The 16496-nt window shown below is 42.7% G+C and overlaps 1 protein-coding gene across 6 annotated transcripts in view; it reads left to right on the forward strand.

Annotated features, from left to right (window-relative positions):
• The window catches only part of ZNF875 (zinc finger protein 875), a 36413-nt gene extending 20321 nt beyond the window's left edge, over window positions 1–16092 (forward strand). For 4 of the 6 annotated variants that reach the window (XM_071086512.1, XM_071086513.1, XM_071086510.1 and 1 more), the window contains 2 exons: window positions 271–366; window positions 13752–16092. In XM_071086512.1, coding sequence (XP_070942613.1) covers window positions 271–366; window positions 13752–15415 — 1760 coding nt within the window. In that variant the 3' untranslated portion in view covers window positions 15416–16092. Of the gene's footprint in view, window positions 1–270; window positions 367–13748 lie in introns of all 6 variants that reach the window. The other 2 variants (XM_071086511.1, XM_071086509.1) reach the window with 1 other exon arrangement.
• The last annotated feature ends 404 nt before the right edge of the window (window positions 16093–16496 follow it).

Here is a 16496-nt window from a genome sequence, read left to right on the forward strand (position 1 = left end):
ACACTCCATTTCCAGACCTGTTTCCCAAGGCTTGCGCTCTGTCTTTATTTTGCTCCAAACCCAGGAAATTTTTCATCCACCAAGTGTTCATAATATGCTGTCTTTCTGATTGGAGTCACCTTTCCTTAGTCAACCCTTCTACTTCAGAGACAGAACTATTCATAGGTCTTTTGTATCCTCTGGGTTGCCTCACCCATTTCAGCTCTGAGTTCTAGAATGCCCTCTTGAGCCCATAACCAACAATGTCCTCATTTTCTTCCCTATGAATAGAAATTCCGTCTTCCAAACCAAAGCTCATTGCTCAGCTGGAGCGAGGGGAAGAGCCCTGGAGAGAGGAGAGAAAATGTTCGCTGGACCTCTGTCCAGGTGAGTGTGAGTTTGGGGTAGATGGGGTAATCTACAGCTTGGCAGATAGAGAAGGAGGAGGCATCTCTCAGATACTGGGAAGAAGCTCTTCTCCAGGCCTCCGAAGCCAAGAGGAAGGTTGCCTGACATGGTCTTCCTTCCAGAACATAATCTTCAGTTGAGGGAGGGACTTCCCTGGTTCCCTTGTCTCTTTCCTACACCAGGAAGCCTCCATTCCTCACTTGTTTTCTCTGTAATGCTTAGTCTTTCCTCATTCACAGTCTTCTTTCTCACTTGATCTTAAAAACTGCATCTACCCCATGAATGTTAAGTCTACGACCCTTCTAGATACTTTCTAGCTACTCTTATGCCAAGATTAATTGATTATCTCCACCTCTCCAATTCCCATAATTTATTACACAATACTTAAGCTATGACTAATAATAAAATACATACTCACGTGCCAGTGGCCCAGCTTAAGAAATAAAAAATTACCTAAACAGTTGAAACCCCCATTTCCCCTTCCCTGATGGTATCCTATACCCATCCCTCCAATGGAATTGTTTTTCAATATTAGGGATTTATAATTCTCATGCATGGCCTTATTCTTTTCTTCATATGTATGAATCGCTAAATCATGTATATTGTTGTTTGGCATATTTTAAAACTTTATATCAATGTCGTCATATTATGTATACCTTTCTGTGCTTTGTTTTCTTCACTGAGACTAATTTTGTACTATGTTGGTATATGTAGCTCTGCTTCATTCATTTTTATGGCTATATAATATTGTATTATATGCATAATTACAATACAATTCATTTATCCATTCCATTTTTAACAGTGTATTCTTTTGACCAATTAAAGAATGCTGCTGTGAACCTTCTCATAGATATGTCCTTGGGCACATAAGCACCCGTTTATCTAGGATGTGTACCTAGGAATAGGACAGCTGAGTGAAAGAATATGCACCTGGTCAATCTGACAAAGTAATGCCAAACTATTCTCCAAAGCTGTTGTAGTAGTGTTCTAGGGCTGCCACAACAAAGTGCCACAGATTGAGTGGCTTAAACAACAGAAGTTTATTTTCTCACAGTTCTGGAGGCTAGAAGTAGAGGTCAAGGTGTTGGTAGGGTTGGTTCCTTTTGAGGACTGTGAGGAAGAATCTGTCCCATGCCTCTCCTCTAGCTTCTGGTGGTTTGCTGGCAATCCCTGGTGTGGAGGAGCAGCGCCTCAGTCTCTGCCTTCATCTTCGTATAGCATTCTCCCTGTGTGCTTGTCTCTGTGTCCAACTTTTCATTGTTTGTAAGGATATTATTCATATTGGATTAGGGCCCACTCTAATGACCTCACCTTAACTAATTACATCTGCAACAACCCTGTTTCCAAATAAGTTCATCTTTTTTTTTTTTTTTTTTTTGAGACGGAGTCTCGCTCTGTCGCCCAGGCTGGAGTGCAGTGGTGGGATCTCAGCTCACTGCAAGCTCCGCCTCCCGGGTTCACGCCATTCTCCTGCCTCAGCCTCCCGAGTAGCTGGGACTACAGGCGCCCGCCACCGCGCCCGGCTAATTTTTTGTATTTTTTTAGTAGAGACGGGGTTTCACCGTGTTAGCCAGGATGATCTCGATCTCCTCACCTCGTGATCCGCCCGTCTCGGCCTCCCAAAGTGCTGAGATTACAGGCTTGAGCCACCGCGCCCGGCCAAGTTCATCTTTTGAGTTATTAGGGATTTGGACTCCAATATGTCATTTTTGGGGAAACAGAATTCAATCTATAGCAATTGCTCACACTCACATAGCATTTTATTGTGTGAGGATTCTAGTTGCCCTGCATCCTCCCTAATACTTTGTGTGGTCAGACTTCAGGTTTTGATCATCTTTTGGGTATGAAATAGCCTCTCATAGTAGCTGTAATTTAATTAGTTTTGAGTTTGAGCATCTTTTTATATGTTCATTCCTTGACTGGCCTTGATGTTTGCTCTTCTGTGAAGCCTTTTCCATTCTTTTTGCCTTTTCTTGTTGATTTGAATTTGAATTTTTTTTTTTTTTTTTTTTTTTGAGACAGAGTCTTGCTCTGTCGCCCAGGCTGGGGTGCAGTGGCCGGATCTCAGCTCACTGCAAGCTCCACCTCCCGGGTTTACGCCATTCTCCTGCCTCAGCCTCCTGAGTAGCTGGGACTACAGGCGCCCGCCACCTCGCCCAGCTAGTTTTTTTTGTATTTTTTAGTAGAGATGGGGTTTCACCGTGTTAGCCAGGATGGTCTCGATCTCCTGACCTCGTGATCCACCTGTCTCGGCCTCCCAAAGTGCTGGGATTACAGGCTTGAGCCACCGCGCCCGGCCTTGAATTTGAATTTTTAAAAATAAATCATTGAGATGAACTCTTTATCAGATGTTCCAATCTGTGGCCTACCTACTTGCTTTTTAAATTTTTTTATTGAGATGGAGTCTTACTCTGTCACCTACCCAGGAGTGCAGTGGCATGATCTCGGCTCACTACAACCTCCGCCTTCCAGGTTCAAGCAATTCTCCTGCCTCAGCCTCCTGAATAGCTGGGACTACAGGCGTGTGCCACCACACCTGTCTAATTTTTGTATTTTTAGTAGAGATGGGGTTTCACCATGTTGGCCAGGCTGGTCTTGAACTGCTGACCTCAAGTGATCCACCTGCCTTGGCCTCCCAAAATGCTGGCATTACAGACGTGAGTCACCACACCCGGCCCCTACTTGCTTTTTTTTTGATACGGAGTCTTGCTCTGTCGCCAGGCTGGAATGCAGTGGCACGATCTCGGCTCACTGCAACTTCCACCTCCTGGGCTCAAGCAATTTTCCTGTCTCAGCCTCCCGAATAGCTGGGACTACGTGCGTGCCATCAGGCCTGGCTAATCCTAAACCGAATACTACAGTGTTACAATTTTTAAGCCATCGTATAGTAATATGTATTTTTAAAGAAATTAAGTGAAATATATGTAGAAATATGTGTGTGTGCTTTATATCTGTCACATTTCTTATACGCTTTACTCCTTAATGTAGATACAAGTTGCCACCTGATACCATTTTCCTTCATCCTGAAGGACTTCCTTTAACGTTTAGTACAGTTACCCGGCATCGGATTTTCCATTTTAATCTGAAAAGATTATTTCCTCTTCAGTTTGTGAAAATTAACTGGAGATAGAATCGCTGGTTAACATATTTTTCTCTAGCATTGCAGTGTCGTCTGGCTTTCATAGTTTTATAGTTTTTGTTGAGTAATTTTTATATTGTTCTTTTCTATTTTGATCTTCTCTGGCTATCTTCAAGATTTTCTCATTATCTTTGGCCTTTAACAGTTTGACGGTGATGTTTCTTTTTTTTTTTTTTTTTTTTGAGACGGAGTCTCGCTCTGTCGCCCAGGCTGGAGTGCAGTGGCCAGATCTCAGCTCACTGCAAGCTCCGCCTCCCGGGTTCGGGCCATTCTCCTGTCTCAGCCTCCTGAGTAGCTGGGACTACAGGCGCCCGCCACCTCGCCCGGCTAGTTTTTTGTATTTTTTAGTAGAGACGGGGTTTCACCGTGTTCGCCAGGATGGTCTCGATCTCCTGACCTAGTGATCCGCCCGTCTCGGCCTCCCAAAGTGCTGGGATTACAGGCTTGAGCCACCGCGCCCGGCTACGGTGATGTTTCTAAGAGTTGTTTTCTTTGTGTTTCTACTACTTGAGCATTATGAAGCTTCTTGGCTCTCTAAGTTATATTTTCTACTCACTGTGAGAAATACTTGGCTATTATTTCAATATTTTTCCTGTCCCTTTTACTCTTTCCTTTCATTCTAGGACTCCAGTTTACCTGTATATTGGACCGCTGGAAATGTGTTTCTGAAGATTCATAGTATCTCATAAGCTTCTGTTCATTTTTCTTCAATCTTTTTCCTCTCTTTTTTGAGGGGTGGTTGGATATAGGTAATTTCTAGTTAATTTATTTTCAAATTCACTAATCTGTTTTCTTTTTCTGTTTGCTACTAAACCTGTCTAATGAATTTTAAAATTTCAGTTATTGTTTTTTTCTTTCCCCCACCCCTTCCTTTCTCTCCCCTCTTCTCCCCTTACCTCCCCTGTTCTCCCCTCCCCTCCCCGCCTCTTGTTTCTGTAGGTATTAGGAGTGCTCTCAGGCAAGAAAGCCACAAACAAAATTATTACCCCTTTCTGTTGCGATTTTTTTTTAGCATAAACTCTTCCCCATCTTCTGGCTAGTTGTGTATATTTTCCAGTGCCTTTGAATAGTTATTTGTTATATTTTATCCAGTCTTATTGTTTTCTTCTGGAAGGTTCTTGTGACCACTTCAGTCTGCTGGCATTTTCGTTAGTGGGCTTCCTCATACTTATTTTTGAATTGATTTTTGGAAATTGCTTCAAAATTACAGAATATTTGCAAAAATAAAAATAGTAGAATAAATATATATGGTGCAGTGAGTTGGATGTGGTTTGTCCCCACCAAAACTCATGGTGAAATTTAATTGCCAATTTAACAGTATTGAAAGGTGGTGGGGCCTTTAAGAGGTATTTGGTTGTGGCATCTCCGCCTTCTCGAATGGCTTATGCAGACTGGGTTAGTTCTTTTGGACTCGGTTGGTTCTCGTGAGATCAAGTTGTTATAAAACAAGGCTTCTTCTGATGTTTGGCCTCTTTGCATGTGCTTGCTTTCCCTTCCTCTTTCTGCTGTGATTTGAAGCAGCACGAGACCGTCACCAAATGGGCTACCATCCAGCCTCCAGAATTGTGAGCCAAATAAACTTTTTTGTAAATTACCCAGTCTCAGGTATTCTGTTATAGCAATACAAAACAGATTAAGACATGTGGCATATATGTTATTATGTAAACGGCATCATAAAATGACCTACTATTTTACTTAGTTTGCTTCATCATTTATTCATGTGCTCTTTTGCATGCATGCCCTTTCTCCATCCTTCCCCTTTCTCAGTACATATGTATGTATGTGTATATGTATATGTATGTTCATATGTATTTGTTTTGTTTTTGTCTTTGTTTTTGTTTTTGTTTTTTGAGACAGAGTCTCGCTTTGTCACCCACGCTGGAGTGCAGTAGCACGATCTCGGCTCACTGCAACCTCCACCTCCTCGGTTCAAGCAATTCTTCTGCCTCAGCCTCCCAAGTAGCTGGGATTATAGGTGCACGCCACCATGCCCGGCTAATTTTTGTGTTTTTAGTAGAGATGGGGTTTCACCATGTTAGTCAGGCTGGTCTTGAACACCTGACCTCGTGATCTGCCCGCCTCGGTCTCCCGAAGTGCTGGAATTACAGGTGTGAGCCACTGCACCTGGCCTGTAAGTGTTTGTTAAAACTTTTTCTGTGAGTTTTCTAAGAATATTGATATTCTCTCATATAACCAGTGTGGTTATCAACCTCAGTAAACTTAACTTTGATACAGTAATTTTGCCTATTACCTACCATTTGTATTATAATTTTGTCAACACTATAGAATAATATGTTTTTTTATTTTCCAGAACATAATCCAGTCCAAGGTTAGTTAGTTCATTTTCATGTCATGTCTGTTTACCTTCCCTTAGTTATTATTAAGGGAAGGAAATTATTATTTCAATAATCTTTCTCTGTCTTTTATGACATTGACATTTTATTTATTTATTTAATTTCAGATTCAGAGGGTACATGTGCAGGTTTGTTACATGGGTATATTATGTAATGCTGGGTTTTGGGCTTCTATTGAATCTATCACCCAAATAGTTTACATAGTACCTGATAGGTAGTTTTTCAGCCCTTACCTCCATCCTTTTTGCCCTGTTTTGGAGTCCCCAGTGTCTACTATTTCCATCTTTATGTCCATGTGTACCCATTGTTTAGCTCCCACTTGTAAGTGAGAACATAGGTTATTTGATTGTCTGTTTCTGCATTGATTGACTTAGGATGATGGCCTCTAGCTGCATCCATGTTGCTGCAGAGGACATTATTTCATTCTTTTTTTATGGCTGCATAGTATTTCATGGTGTGTGTGTATACCACGTTTTATTTATCCAACCCACTATTGATAGACACATAGGTTGATTCCATGACTTTACTATTGTGAATAGTGCTGCGATAAACATACGAGTGTGGGTGTCTTTTGGTAGAACAATTTATTTTCCCAGTCTTGGGATTGCTGGGTTGAATGGTAGTTCTATTTGTATTTCTTTGAGAAATTTCCATACTGTTTGCCATAGAGGTTTAACTAATTTACATGACCACCAACAATATATAAGAATTCCATGTTCTTTGCATCCTCACCAATATCTTTTTTTTTTTTTTTTTTTACTTTTTAATAGTAGCCATTCTGACTGGTGTGAGATGGCCTTTCTCATTGTGGGTTTTCTTTTCCCATCGTTCACTGGTAGCAAGATCTCTTTGTGATTTTAATTTGTATTTCTCTGATGATTAGTGATTTTGAGCATTTTTTAACGTTTGCTGGCTGTTTGTATACCTTCTTTTGAAAAGTACCTGTTCATGTCCTTTGCTCACTTTTTAATGGGGTTATTTGGGTTTTTGTTGTTGATTTGCTTAAGTTCCTTACGATTCTGGATGTTAGTCCTTTATAAGGTGCATAGTTCGCAAATGTTTTCTCCCATTCTGTAGGTTGTCTTTTTACTCTGTTGATTGTTTCTTTTGCAGTGCAGAAAGAAGCTCTTTTGCTTAATTAAATCATATTTGTCAATTTTTGGTTTTTGCTGCAATCACTTCTGAGGACTTAGTCATAAGTTCTTTGCCTCGGTCAATGTCCAGAGAAGTTTTTCCTAGGTTTTCCTTTAGGAATTTTATAGTTTGAGGTCTTACATTTAAGTCTTTCATCCATCTTGAGTTGATTTGTGTATATGAGAGGGAAGGGTCCAGTTTCATTCTCTTGCATGTGGTTGGCCTGTTTTTCCAGCACCATTTATTGAATAGGGTGCCCTTTCCCCATTGTTTATTTCTGTCAACTTTCTTATAGATCAGTTGGTAGTAGGTGTGTGGTTTTACTTCTGGATTCTGGATTCTGTTCCATAGATCTGTATATCTGTTTTTGTACTTATGCCATGCTGTTTCAGTTAATATAGCCTTTTAGTATAGTTTGAAGTCAGGTAATATGATATTTCCAGCTTTGTTCTTTTTGCTTAGGATTGCTTTGGCTAGTTAGGTTTGTTGGTCCCATATTAATTTTAGAATTGTTTTTTTCTAATTCTATTAGAATTAGAATGTTAGAATGACAAATGATGTTGGCAATTTGATAGGAATTGCATTGAATCTTAGATTGCTTTGGGCAGTATGATCATTTTAACTATATTGATTCTTACAATCTGTGAGCGTGGAATGTTTTTCCCTTTGTGTCATCTGTGATTTCTTTCATCAGTGTTTTGTAGTTCTCCTTGCAGAGACCTTTCACCTCCTTGGTTTGATGTATTCTTAGGTATTTTGTGTGTGTTTGCATTCATGTGGTTATTGTAAATGGGATCTTGTTCTTTATTTGGCTCTAAGCTTGAATGTTACTGGTGTATAGAAATGCTGTTGATCTTTATACATTGATTTTGTATCCTGGAACTTTACTGAATTTTTTTAAAATCAGGTTTAGGAGTCTTTTGGAGGGATCTTTAGAGTTTTCTAGGTATAGAATTATTTTCTAGGTATAGGATTTTCTAGGTATCGGATTCTTGGAGAACAGAGATAATCTGACTCCCTCTTTTCCTATTTGGATGCCTTTTCTCTCTCTTGCATGATTGCTCTCTCTAGGACTTCCAGTACTAAGTTGAATACGAGTGGTGACAGCAGACATCCTTGTCTTGTTCCAATTCTTAAGGGGAATGGTTTCAGCTTTTGCCCATTTGGTACGAAGTTGGCTGTAGGTTTGTCACAGATAACTCCTTTTACTTTGAGGTATGTTCCTTTGATACCTAGTTTGTTGAAGATTTTTATCATGAAGGGATATTGGATTTTATCAGATGCTTTTCTTATATCTGTTAAGATGATCATATGGTTTTTAATTCTGTTTATGTGATGAATCACATTTATTGAACACTGACATTTTAGAATACAATTCCTCAGTTGTCACTTTTTTTTTTTTTTGGAGATGGAGTCTCACTCTGTTGCCTAGGCTGGAGTGCAGTGGTGCTATCTCGGCTCACAGCAACCTCCACCTCCTGGGTTCAAGCAGTTCTCTGCCTCAGCCTCCCGAGAAGCTGGGACTACAGGTGTGTGCCACCACACCCAGCTAAGTTTTGTATTTTTAGTAGAGACAGGGTTTCACCATCTTGACCAGACTTGTCTTGAACTCCTGACCTCAGGTGATCCACCTGCCTTGGCCTCCCAAAGCGCTGGGATTACAGGCATGAGCCACTGCACCCAGCCAGTTCTCACTTTTTATTATTATTATTATTGTTTTTTGAGACAGAGTCTCACACTATCTCCCAGGCTAGAGTGCAGTGGTGCGATCTCTGCTCGCTGCAAGCTCCATCTCCCAGGTTCATGCCATTCTCCTGCCTCAGCCTCTCCAGCAGCTGGGACTACAGGTGTACACCACCCATGCCAGGCTGGAGTACAGTGGCGCAACCTCCACCTCCCGGGTTCAAGTGATTCCCCTGGCCCAGCCTCCTGAGTAGCTGGGACTACAGGTGCACACCACCACACCTGGCTAATTTTTTGTGTTTTAGTAGAGGCAGGGTTTCACCATGTTGGCCAGGATGGTCTCGATCTCCTGACCTTGTGATCCACCCGCCTCGGCCTCCCAGAGTGCTGGGATTACAGGTGTGAGCCACTGTGCCAGGCCGAAATATATAGTCTTTTATACTTGGATTCTTTTGTTTAGCATAATGTTTTTGATGTTCATTCAAGTTGCAGCATGTATCAGTAATGCATTTTTTTTTTTTTTTTTTTTTTTTTTTTGGAGACGGAGTCTCGCTCTGTCGCCCAGGCTGGAGTGCAGTGGCGCGATCTCGGCTCACTGCAAGCTCCGCCTCCCGGGTTCACACCATTCTCCTGCCTCAGCCTCCCGAGTAGCTGGGACTACAGGCGCCCACAACCGCGCCCGGCTAATTTTTTGTATTTTTAGTAGAGACGGGGTTTCACCGTGGTCTCGATCTCCTGACCTTGTGATCCGCCCGCCTCGGCTTCCCAAAGTGCTGGGATTACAGGCGTGAGCCACCGCGCCCGGCCAGTAATGCATTTTTTATTGCTATATAGTATTCCTTTGTATGGATATACCACATTTTGTTTTTCTGTTTACCCATTGATGGACATGTGAATGTGTCCACTTTTTGGCCATTGTGAATAGTGTTGCTATGAACACTCATATACCAGTCTTAGTGTGCACATACGTTTTCATTTCTCTTGGGTAGATAATTGGGAGTATAATTGCTGGGTTGTATGGTATGTTTATGTTTAACCTTTTTAAAAATTGGGGCTGGGTGCGGTGGCTCATGCCTGTAATCCCAGCACTTTGGGAGGCTGAGGCAGGTAGATCACCTGAGGTCAGGGGTTTGAGACCAGCCTGACCAACATGGTGAAACCCCATCTCTACTAAAAATATAAAAATTACCTGAGCGTGTTGGCAGGTGCCTGTAATCCTAGCTACTTGGGAGGCTGAGGCAGGAGAATCGCCTGAACCTGAGAGGCGGAGGTTGCAGTGAGCTAAGATCGTGCCACTGCATTCCAGCCTGGGTGACAGAGTGAGACTCCATCTCAAAAAAAAAAAAAAATTGCCTGTAATCCCAGCACTTTGGGAGGCCGAGGTGGGCGGATCACGAGGTCAGGAGATCGAGACCATCCTGGCTAACACGGTGAAACCCCGTCTCTACTAAAAATACAAAAAACTAGCCGGGCGTGGTGGCAGCGCCTGTAGTCCCAGCTACTCGGGAGGCTGAGGCAGGAGAATGGCGTGAACCCGGGAGGTGGAGCTTGCAGTGAGCTGAGATCACGCCACTGTACTCCAGCCTGGGCGACAGAGCGAGACTCCGTCTCAAAAAAAAAAAAAAAAAAAAAAATTGGAAAAATGTTTTCCAAAGTGCCTGTACCATTTTACATTTCTATTACCAATATATTAGGGTTTTAGTTTCTCCACATTCTTGTCAGCACTTGGTATTGTCACTGATTTTGATTATAGACATGCTAGCGGTGTGTCGTGGTATTTCATTGTGCATTTAATGCATTTCCGAAATAGCTGATGATGTTGATCTTTTCATTTTTGTTTTTTTTTTTAGGCCTAATTTTTGTCTTTTGTATTTTTAGTAGAGACAAGGTTTCACCATGCTGGCCAGGCTGGTCGAGAACTCCTGACCTCAGGTGATCTACCCATCTTGGCCTTCCAAAGTGCTGGGATTATAGGTGTGAGCCACCATGCCTGGCCCTTTTCATTGTTTATTAACCATTTGCATATCTTTTTTAGTAAAATGCCTATTCAATTCTTTTCTTCATTTTAAAATTAGATTGTGTTCTTATTGAATTGTAAGAATTTTTAGTATATTCTAGACACAAGTCCTATATCAATGTAGGATTTTCAGGTATTTCTCCCTGTCTGTGGCTTATCTTTTCATTTTCTCATTTTCATTTCAGGTACAAAAGTTTTAAATGCTGATGAAGCCTAACTTACCAATTTTTAAAATAGGTTGTGCTTTTGGTATTGTAACTAAGAACTTTATTCTTAACTCAAGGTTATGAAGATTTTCTTCATTGGTTTCTTCTAGAAGTTTTATAGTTTTAGCTCTTACATTTAGGGCTACAATCCATTTTAGTTAATTTTTGTGTATCAATTGAGGTGAAAGTCTGAATTCATTTTCTTGCATGTGAATATTCAGTTGTCCTCACAATCTCATATAAAGAGTATCCTTGGCCGGGCGCGGTGGCTCAAGCCTGTAATCCCAGCACTTTGGGAGGCCGAGATGGGCGGATCACGAGGTCAGGAGATCGAGACCATCCTGGCTAACATGGTGAAACCCCGTCTCTACTAAAAAAAAATACAAAAAACTAGCCAGGCGAGGTGGCGGGCGCCTGTAGTCCCAGCTGCTCCGGAGGCTGAGGCAGGAGAATGGCGTAAACCCAAGAGGCGGAGCTTGCAGTGAGCTGAGATTGGGCCACTGCACTCCAGCCTGGGCGACAGAGCGAGACTCCGTCTCAAAAAAACAAAACAAAACAAAACAAAACAAAAAAAGAGTATCCTTTCCTCCATTGAATTACCTTGGCACCTTTATCAAAAATCAGCTGACTGTGAATCTAAGTGTTCATTTCTAGTCTCCCAATTTTGTTCCATGATCTCCATCTTCCTCCTATGACAGTAGCACACTATCTTCATTACTATAGCTTTATATTAAGTCTTGAAGTTAGAAGTGTACACTCCCCAATTTTATTTTCTTTTTCAAAAGTTGTTTTGTCTATTTTATGTCCTTTGAATTTCAATGTAAGTTTTAGGATCAGATTGTCAATTTCCAAAAGGGAAAAAAACCAAAAGCCTGCTGTGGTTCTGATATGATGATTATGTTGAATCTGCAGATAAATTTTGGGGAGAATCACCATCTTAATAATAGTGAACTTTCCAGTCTATGACTGTCTCCCTATTTATTTGGAGCTTTAATTTCACTCAACAATGTTAATTTTCTTTTTTAAAATCTTTCTTCTTTTCCTCCTTTCCTTTCCTTTCCTTTTCTCTTTCTCGTTCTCTTCTCTTTCTTTCATCCCACTGTGTTGCCCAAGCCAGCCTCAAACTTCTGGTCTCAAGAATCCTCCTGCCTCAGCCTCCCTAAGTGTTGGGATTACAGGCACGAGCCACTGTACCCAGCCTTAATTTTCAGTTTACAAACTTTGTGCTGCTTTGTCACATTTATTCCTTAGCATTTTATTTTTATGGTATTGTGAATAGTATTGTTTTCTCAGTTTCATTTTTAGAATAGTCATTGCTAGTATATAGAAATATAATTGTTTTTTATATATTTATCTTATATGACCTAAGTACAATTATGACTTCTAGTTGCTTTTTTGAAATTTTATACATTCAAAATTATATAATCTGTGAACAAAAGATTTTTTTTTACGTCTTCCTTTCCAATTAAGATGGCTTTCATTTGTTTTCTCCTCCTCATTTTGTTTGTCCCCTCCTTTTTTTTTTTTTTTTTTTTTTTTTTTGAGACAGAGTCTTGCTCTGTTGCCAGGCTGGAGTGCAGTGGTGCAATTTCGGCTCACTGCAATGTCCGCCTCCCGGGTTCAAGCTATTCTTCTGCCTCAGCCTCCCAAGTAGCTGAGACTACAGGTGCATGCCACCATGGCCAGCTAATTTTTGTATTTTTAGTAGAGACAGGGTTTTACCATATTTGTCAGGATGGTCTTGATCTCTTGACCTCGTGATCTGCCTGCCTCAGCCTCCCAAAGTGCTGGGACTACAGGCGTCATATTTTAAGTTTTTGAGAACACGTGCAATATTTGTCACTTCTTCTTTCTTATTCTCCTCCTTTTCCTTCTCCTCCTTCTTCTTCCTTCCTTCCTCTCTCTCTTTTCTCTGTCTCCGTCTTTTGAATTCAACCCCTTAAAAAGGTAAAAACCATTTTTAGCTGGCAGGCCATACAGAAACAGGATTCAGGTTGGATTTGCCCTGTCAGGTGAGTTTACCAACTCCTGCAATAGAAAATGTAATGTAAGCTGGGCATGATGGCTCACGCCTGTAATCCCAGCACTCTGGGAGGCCAAGGCGGGTGGATCATGAGGTCAGGAGATTGAGACCATCCTGGCTAACATGGTGAAACCCTGTGTCTACTAAAAATAAAAAAAATTAAAAAATTAGCCGGGCGTCGTGGTGGGCACCTATAGTCCAAGCTCCTTGGGAGGCTGAGGCAGGAGAATGGCATGAACCCGGGAGGCGGAGCTTGCCGTGAGCCGAGATCGCGCCACTGCACTCCAGCCTGGGCGACAGAGCGAGACTCTATCTTAAAAAAAAAAGAAAGAAAGAAAAAAGAAAATGTAATGTATAGGGCTGGGCACAGTAGCTTACGCTTATAATCCCAGCACTTTGGGAGCCTCAGGCTGACCTGAGGTTAGGAGTTCAAGACCAGCCTGGCAAACATGGGGAAACTCTGTCTCTACTAAAAATACAAAAATTAGCTGGGCGTGGTCTCGGGCACCTGTAATCCCAGCTACTCAGGAGGCTAAGGCAGGAGAATCGCTTGAACTCAGGAGGCGGAGGTTGCAATGAGCTGAGATCATACCACTGCACTCTGGCTTGGGTGAAGGAACGACTCTGTTTAAAAAATAAAAAAAAGAAAGTGTAATGCATGATGTGAAATGAAAAATAGATCCTGGGAAGTTTGTCTAGCTGGGAGATAGCTTGTGATGTAAATATATTATGAATGACCAATGGGCAAGGCAAAATTGCCTACACAGCCCTGCCTATGACCCTTCTGAAAATGTTCTTTCTTCAGCAGAATCAAAGCCAGAAATTCGACTTTGCCCCTCCTGCCCTCTGATATTCTCCAATCAGCAAGCTCTCAGCCAACATGTGTGGCTGAGTCATCTCTCTCAGCTGTTTTCAAGTTTATGGGCAGGAAATCCTCTCCAGCTGGGTAAACACTATCTGGAAGATCAGAAACAACAGCAAGATCCATTCTGCTTGAGTGGCAAAATGGAATGGATTCAAGAGGGAGAAGACTCCAGACTCCTGTTTGGGAGAGTAAGCAAAAGTGGCACTTCAAAGGCACTCTCCAGCCCACGTGAAGAACAGCCAGCACGGTCCGAGAAAGACAACACAGTGGTGGATACAGGACCCAGCCCTGAAAGGAAGGCAGACCTTGAGGAAACAGACAAAGTATTGCATGGTTTAGAAATCTCAGGATTTGGAGAAATCAAATATGAAGAGTTTGGGCCAGGCTTTATCAAGGAGTCAAACCTCCTTAGCCTCCAGAAGACACAAACTGGGGAGACAGCTTACATGTACACTGAGTGGGGAGACAGCTTTGGCAGTATGTCAATCCTCATCAAAAACCCAAGGACGCACTCTGGGGGAAAGCCTTATGTGTGCAGGGAATGTGGGCGAGGCTTTACCTGGAAGTCAAACCTGATCACACATCAGAGGACACACTCAGGGGAGAAACCTTATGTGTGCAAGGATTGTGGACGAGGCTTTACTTGGAAGTCGAACCTCTTTACACATCAGCGGACACACTCAGGGCTCAAGCCTTATGTGTGCAAAGAATGTGGGCAGAGCTTTAGCCTGAAGTCAAACCTCATCACCCACCAGAGGGCGCACACTGGGGAAAAGCCTTATGTTTGCAGGGAATGTGGGCGTGGCTTTCGCCAGCATTCACACCTGGTCAGACACAAGAGGACGCATTCAGGAGAGAAGCCTTACATTTGCAGGGAGTGTGAGCAAGGCTTTAGCCAGAAGTCACACCTCATCAGACACTTAAGGACACACACAGGAGAGAAGCCTTATGTATGCACAGAATGTGGGCGTCACTTTAGCTGGAAATCAAACCTCAAAACACACCAGAGGACACACTCAGGGGTTAAACCTTATGCCTGCCTGGAGTGTGGGCAATGCTTTAGCCTGAAGTCAAACCTTAACAAACACCAGAGGTCACACACAGGGGAGAAGCCGTTTGTATGTACAGAGTGTGGGCGAGGCTTTACCCGGAAATCAACCCTCATCACACACCAGAGGACACACTCAGGGGAGAAGCCATTTGTATGCAGGGAATGTGGACGAGGCTTTAATGATAAGTCCACCCTCGTCTCACACCAGAGGACACATTCAGGGGAAAAGCCTTTTATGTGCAGAGAGTGTGGCAGAAGGTTTCGGCAGAAGCCTAACCTATTTAGGCACAAGAGGGCACACTCAGGTGCCTTTGTGTGTAGGGAGTGTGGGCAAGGCTTTTGTGCTAAGTTAACTCTCATTAAACACCAGAGGGCACACTCAGGGGGGAAGCCTCATGTGTGCAGGGAGTGTGGGCAAGGCTTTAACCGGCAGTCACACCTCATTAGACACCAGAGGACACATTCAGGAGAGAAGCCTTATATTTGCAGAAAGTGTGGGCGGGGCTTTAGTCGGAAGTCCAACCTTATCAGACATCAGAGGACACACTCAGGATAGAAACTTCATGTGTACAGGGAATGTGGTACAGCCTTACCCAGGAGTCATACTTCATCAGACACCAGAGGATGCACACAGCGCTGTGGCTTTGTCAGCCATTGCTAGATACCAAAGTGGAGACATTGTATGTGTGATTGTGCATGAGACTGTACTGGTAAGACTTGTATCTCCATCCACCTGAAGGAGAATTGCTGGCTCATTTTCAGGAGCCCTGCCCTTCCTCACTGGGGATGGTGGATTGTGAAAGCCTGGTCAGGTAATGATAGTGGCCAGAGGCAGTCAAATGCCCAGACAGATAGGGGTGGGTACCCGGTGAAACACAACCTTAAAGCTGAAGACAGTCTCGGCTAAATCCTCATACTGAATTGAGAACCTGTCTTCCCATTTGGTGTGCTTTCATCCGATTGATCCCAACCCTTCACCTATTTTGCATATTCCTGTCCTTTTCTAATTGGTTTTTACACTGCTGTGCCCACCTTTGAGTGATGCCTTTGCATACTTGCAAACCAATCAACATGTACTCCCCTATTCTGAGCCCATAAAAGACCCAGTCTCAGCCACAGTGGGAGAGAAATCACCCTGCTGTGGGAGTTGGGGACCACTCCCTGCATCCCCTCTCCACTGAGAACTGTTCTTTCGCTCAATAAAATTCTTTTCTACCCATCCTCACCCTTCAATTGTCAGTGTATCCTCATTCTTCTTGGACTCGGGACAAGTGCTCAGAACCGCTGAACGTGGGTATAAGCTATAATAATACAGGCAGCCAAGAGGGCGGGGTACCTCCAGTGGCAGGCCCAGGGCTAAGTGAGGTCAAGGCGGGGGGTTGTCGCCCGCTGTGGAGGTCCTCGGTTGGCAATATGGCTAAGAAAAATCCTGTGTCAGTAACTTTGATGGAGAGAGTACTTTTAAATAGGTTGAAATGAGGAAATGAATACTATTCCAGTATCATTTTGCAGGTACACTTGAACATTCCTTCCACTGTATACTGGATGTTACAGAAGCTATTGCCGGTATGAAGGAGGACCAGAGAGACCACAGGGTGAGACAAGATGATTTATTGAGTGCACTCAGACCCAGGGGA

This window comes from Macaca nemestrina, chromosome 20 (assembly GCF_043159975.1).
Source record: "Macaca nemestrina isolate mMacNem1 chromosome 20, mMacNem.hap1, whole genome shotgun sequence".
Taxonomy (NCBI): domain Eukaryota; kingdom Metazoa; phylum Chordata; class Mammalia; order Primates; family Cercopithecidae; genus Macaca; species Macaca nemestrina.